Raw genomic sequence first — 6000 nt, 5'->3', positions numbered from 1 at the left:
GAAAATCTCCCCCACCCTTCCGAGCAAGGACGAACGCCTAAACTACCTCCACTCCACTCATACCTCCCCTCATGCCATATTCCGGGACAGGTGGCGGGTCCACCCCTTCTCCACCTGGGCGGGGAAGGCGCCGCCAGTTCCTCCTCCCCCCTCCTCTTTGCTCCCTCCCCATCCTCCTCCTCCTCCTGCTCGGCGTCCCCAGAGGGAGCCCCTGTGCTCCGCGAGTGAGCAGAGAGCGCAGCCGGGCGCACCCCGTCCCACAGCCGGCTCCAACCGCTCCGCGAGCCCCCGAGCACCCGCCGCCGCCTGCAGCAGGAGGAGCAGAGGGGGGAGGAGAAGGAGGAGAAAGGCAGCAGCCCGCCCGCAGCGGGGCACGCACGTGTGCGCGCAGACCTCGACGGTCGCCCTCCAGCATGCTGCTCGGAGCCGCGCAGGGCAGAGCGCCCGAGAGGAGCTGAGCGCGGCCGCGGGAGAAGAGAGGAGCAGAGCAGGAGCGGCTCCGCGGAATCCTCCGTGCGCCCGTCCCGTCCGACCCCCCACCCACTTCGCCGAGGGAGCGGCGGTCCCGCAGTATGGGCGGCCGCAGCCCCCTCGCCGCTGCCGGGCCCCGCCGAGCCGCTGTCCTGGTGCTGCTGCTGGGGCGCCTCGCTCTCTGTCTCGCCGTGGAGGGAAAGAAAGGTAGGAGGGCGTGGGGGGCCGGGGCGCGGGGGTCCTGCCGCCGCTTTGCCGGCTGCGCCCCGGGAGACTGCCGTGGGGAGCGGAGAGGGGAAAGTCCAACTACTTTTTTTCCTTAAAAAAACCCAAACCAAAACCAACCAAAAAACCAGACACCGAAAAACCCACCCATCCAAAAACACAGAAAAAGGAGAAAAGGGGAGAAAACCAAAGCTGTAACAGCGATCACGCAGCCCTGACTTCCTGATTCTCGGCTTATTTTCTTTTGTGGGGGTGGAGGAAATAAATGGGAATAAGCCTTGGCACATCTCATCGTTTGTGCTTCTTTCCTTTTGGTGTTTCTTTTTTCTTCCTCCCCCCTTCCCACGTTGCCCAATCGCTCCCCGGAGCGCGCTCCCCGGCTCAGCCCCGCACCGCCGCTCCCGGCACCCCCGCGCCGTGGCGGCGGGGAAAAGCCGCGTAGTTCCCGAGTAAGCGCCGCTCCGGTAACCCGCCGTCACTCTGACCTGGACTCCTCCGCTTGTCCTGTTAGAAGATAATACTAATTATAGAAAAAAAGCATACACCTGGGACTGGGGTGACTGCAAAGAGGGGAAACTTCATGTGGGTTCTGGTTCCCCAGTTACCCAAAAGAGGAGTGATTTATCCCTGCCCGACCCGGCGCGAAGGAGCCGCCGTTCTGTCCCGTCCCGACCCTGCCGGCGCTGCCAGCCCCAGTCCGGCGGTGCGTGGGAACAGCACGGCGCGGGCTGGCTCTGGGGCTAGAGGCGTGGGGCTGGTGGTCGGGTTTTCCTTTTTCATTTGAGAAACTGCTTTAGAGGGTGAGAAAACGTTTCTGGCCGGTCAGACCCGTCGCTGTTTCTCTGTGTGTGGTGTTCTCTTTTGTGAGTTTGGAGAGCAGGCCCCGGCTGCTGTTCCAGCCGGAGAGCAGTCCTCTTTATCTTGGAAATCTGCCAGCCAGGGGAAAAAATGCAGATTTGGGTGGTTTGATTTTTTTTCCTCTTTCATTCTTTTTAAAGAAAAAGCGGGAGAAGAGAATTAGTTTTTAGAAGAGCTGGTGCATGCCTTATAGCAACTGAATTAGTCTTTCGTGACTGTGGATAGTAAAGCCGCCCTGAAAGTGAGAAACACCCCGTCCAAAAGAACTGGTTGCACAACCTTTAAAAAGCGGAGAGATTCTCTTGTTCCAGAAATCAAGTTCATACCTGTTGTTGATGTAACATAGGCAGTTTTTTCTTCCCGGTTTTCTTTTTATTTATTTATTTTTCCTCACCCTTTGAAACTGATGAGAAGCAAAGTGACTCCATCGGCTCTGCCTGCGTTAAGTGTTTTGAGGTGCAGTCTCAGGTGCACATGCCCTGTGGAATATTGGTGAAGTGTGAGGAGAAATACCTTCTTTATGGTGTTTAATTCTCATAAACTTAGTAGGGTGCCAGTTATTTGAGGATTACTAAATAATCAACAGCTAAGTGATAAAGCCAGTGGAGATAATTCTTGGGATGTTGTGTCAGCAAGTAACTGTTCCTCTGGTAAGAGCTGGAGGCTCAGTGACAGAGGTGAAGGCAGAAGGATTTCTTCAGGAAGCATTAATCGATTCATTGGTCTTTATTAGTTTCGCTGTTTCTCCCCACACTTGAAGATAAGTAAGAAAATTACTCAGGAATACAAAATAAAGCAACATTTGAGAACTGTGAGATACTGATTTAAAGCAGCAGGCCCAACAGGTTAACAGAGTATCAGCACATGTTGGGGACTGCCTGCTTGGTCAAATGATAGGACCTAACATCAGAATTCAGAGCAATTTTGAAAGTACATGTGCTTTCATATATATATGCAAAACTCTTTTGAGTATTAAGACCGAATTTTAGAAGTTCAAATTGCATAGGAGATTACATTATTTAAAATTTCAACCTGATTGATTCCATTTGCAAAAGGAGATATCTCAAAAAAAAATCAGTGCCTGGACAAATGTTTTTGTTAGAAGAATGTCAGAGAATTGGCCTTTAGAATCTAATCAACATAATGTTTGAATGGAAATTTAAATACAATTGCCTTTTCCCAAAATTTAAGATTTAGTTTTTTGAATATGCATGAGAGAAAACTGGTTTAGTTATAACATTGTAGTCATGAGTATACAAAAAAACCCCTAATTGAGCATATCCTAGAAACAAACAGCATTGCTCAAAACTGAAGTACACTCACAGGGATCAATACCCACCTCAATCTACCTGCTCTGATATTGACCCACATTAACTACAGTGGAACTAGTCCAGATTTCCACTAACGTGGATGGCCTGCTTGGTGGTACCTGAGATAAGTACCTACCACTTAGACTGGATGTATTTGACCCATGTCCTTCTTGTGTGTCAGTGCTTGGTAACAGTGCTACAGTTCAGCAAACTGCTTTTTGTTCCTCTCTATTGGCTTTATATCTCTAGTTTTGATCTGTAGCTGCAGCCGCTGTGGGATGGGAGTGTGCCGCTCCAGGTCGGGAGTGTGCATGTGAGCATGCTGGGCAGCTCGGCAGCTGCTGAAGTTAACTGTGATAGCTTTCTGTGTACCTGGTGTCTTACATTGCTTTCTGGAAAGCAAAGGACTAAGTTCTTTAGAGATGTTGAAGTATTCATTTTCACATGAAATGAAAAAGCTTCATTTAATATCCTGTGCGGTGTTTACAGGCGGGCTGTGCCTGTACTTATATTGTGCATTGCCGCCCTTTACATTGTCTTGTAGTTTCTGCACAGTATATTATTCTGTGCTTACTTGTGACATATGTACACAAGTAGACTAGCCTTTGTGGATTGTGTAGAGCTTGATCTAGTTATGTGCAAGCATCCAGTGCCTTTCCAGATGCACTTTAGTGTAACCTGGCCGCTGCTCTGTGGGAGCAGAGATCTGGCAGGAGATGCCTGTGAGATGTGCCTGCAGTGGGAGCGAGCATAGGGGCCTCCCAGGAGCAGGCAGCTGCCCACACATCCACAGCTTGGCTGAGGAGTCATGGTCTCTGCCTGCCTCCGTACCAGGTACCAGGTGTTGGATGCTCCTGTTACACTCCCAGGGTTGCTGGTACACTGTTCTCTCATTCCTGTGTTTGTATTATCACTGATAAAAGTGGAATTTTCTATGTGGATACAGGAGCTAATATGTGTGTTTAGTTATTTATTATTTGAGGTCTTGCCTATGCAACCATTTATTATTTTTTATTCTCCTTGGTAAGTGACCAAACTTTTTTGGATTTGGAAACTAAAATAAATCTGTGTAGTCTCGATGGTAAATGCAGTTAGAGATATGGCAACTTAGATACTGATACAGCTCAATTTGGTGAGATAATAGAAATAAATAGTCTTGAGTATAGACCTGCTCTTACTCCAGTGTGTGAATGATGAAGAACGAAACCCAAGTCCCATCATTAAGAGCAATTTCTGACAAAAAGGGAAGGGAAGGAAAATACTAGCATCTCCTTAATTCAGGCAGTCTGCAAAATGCAGTGACTGTGCAAAATATTACAAAAGAGATTGGCCCCTCAGTGAAGTGTGTGTGCATGGTGAACAAGCTAGGCACGGAAGTGATAGTAAATACAAATATGTTTTTTCTTGCATTAAGAGTATATTAAGAGATTTCCAGATAAATAGAAAATCAAGATCAGTGCCCTGGAGACTTTACATTCAGAGTAGTCCACTGTAATTTATTTGTTAATTTATAAAGAGAGACTTTTGGGGAGTGTCGCACAATGCCATTATGGTCCTCAGGGCTGACTTTTGCATTTAGGTATCCACGTATCACTGAAATCACTGGGATATGCTAGCTTTAGCAGCAAGATAGCTGACTAGCCAAACCAGTTTGTTCAGAAGGTGTCCTTATCTTCCTTGAGCACAAACTGCCTTTGCTTAATAGCTCTTTGGGAACAAGCCTAGTGAAAGGTTTACTTCATTTTCAGCAGGATGACACTACCTTCATGGAATTGTTTTGCATAGGAACTGTTGATATTGCTACAAACCCCTGGTCTAGTCCAGGTTTCAGCAGCATGTATGCATGAGAGGGTACAGTAATGCTGCGTATGAGAGTGGATTATCACAGAAAGAACTAATGTATTCAAAATTAGGAGTCAGCATGTTATGTTATAAACTTTGCTGTTTACAGTTACAAGAACTTGTATCAAATCTCAGACTTGGATCTGTATTGCAAAAGGGCTTGTGTAATAGAAATTTCAGAAAAATGCTATGACTTGTAGAACTTTATTGGGGGAACCAGAACCGGCTGTACCTACAAAAGCATCTTCTCTGTGGTCTATATTAGGAATGCTTGCTGGGCTGACCTGGATGACAAACTCTATAAAATTAGACTAGTCAAAATGAGGGTGAGGCCTAATTCTGTAAAAAGATTACCTGCTAGTTAGAATAATTGGAAATGTGTGAATAGCATTAGGCATCTTCTGTTTGTGTTTATAATTTCTCAAAAGCCCATTCTGCTCTACTGCTCTCCTCGAGCATTTACTAGGGGAAAATGCACTTCTGTCAGTCAGGACTCATGTGGCACAGGAATTGCACTTGACACAGCTGGAATTTTGCTAGTTTTACCAGAAAGAGAAAGTTATTAGGAAATGCAGCAGAGCTTTATTTGCATCTCAGTGGAAGGTATGTTCTCACTTTTCGATTCCCAGGTTTGCTTTGTAGCGTTTGTAGGAGGTGTGTAGCCTGCGATGAATACTCAAGCAGCAGTTACTGCCGTGACAGGGAGACTTGCCTGTCTTGCGCTTGCCTCGAGGTTAGCTTGAGTAACACGTCTTGCTGTAAGTGCAGTTGGAGAAGTTAGTGCAGAACTTACCTCTCTGGGTCATAAGCAGCACTTCACTCAGCACCTGTGATGGGGGCAATGACCAGGAGCTGCGTGATGCTGAGGTCCATGGTAGGAGAGCAGGGATAATGATGAGGGATTAGCAGACAGACCCTCACCTCTGGGATGCACACTTCAAATGAAGCTGATGCAATGGTACACATCTCCAGATCCTGGTGATGAAGGTGGGATAAAAGCTGTGTTGGATGTGACTCATTAGAAGTTCTCCATTCCTGAGGATCTCTGCTATTCATACCTGTCGGCTTTGGAGAGCTTGTGAAATGCATGAGGACATGGGGAGCTGGCACTGTGGATTTATCCACATTGTGTAGGTGTGGGTAGAAAGTGTTCAGGTAAATTCTTTTTTTCCAGGGATGAATGGTACACAGTGTGGGAATCCTCTGCTTAATGTTTTGTGTGGACTTTGACATCCTTGTTCAGCCTTGTACAGTACACACTGATCCTGTTAAGTACGTGTCGGTTTGACCTTTT

The 6000-nt window shown here is 47.2% G+C and overlaps 1 protein-coding gene across 2 annotated transcripts in view; it reads left to right on the top strand.

Moving 5' to 3' along the window:
- The first annotated feature begins 217 nt into the window (after positions 1-217).
- EGFR (epidermal growth factor receptor) overlaps positions 218-6000 on the top strand; it is a 161530-nt gene continuing 155747 nt past the window's right edge. For both annotated transcript variants that reach the window (XM_064668707.1, XM_064668701.1), the window contains exon 1: positions 218-678. In XM_064668707.1, coding sequence (XP_064524777.1) covers positions 573-678 — 106 coding nt within the window. In that variant the 5' untranslated portion in view covers positions 218-572. The remainder of the gene's footprint in view (positions 679-6000) is intronic.

This window comes from Pseudopipra pipra, chromosome 1 (genome assembly GCF_036250125.1).
Source record: "Pseudopipra pipra isolate bDixPip1 chromosome 1, bDixPip1.hap1, whole genome shotgun sequence".
NCBI lineage: Eukaryota > Metazoa > Chordata > Aves > Passeriformes > Pipridae > Pseudopipra > Pseudopipra pipra.
The sequence above is the reverse complement of the archived record's forward strand: the minus strand, read 5'-3'. Positions and strand labels throughout refer to the sequence as shown.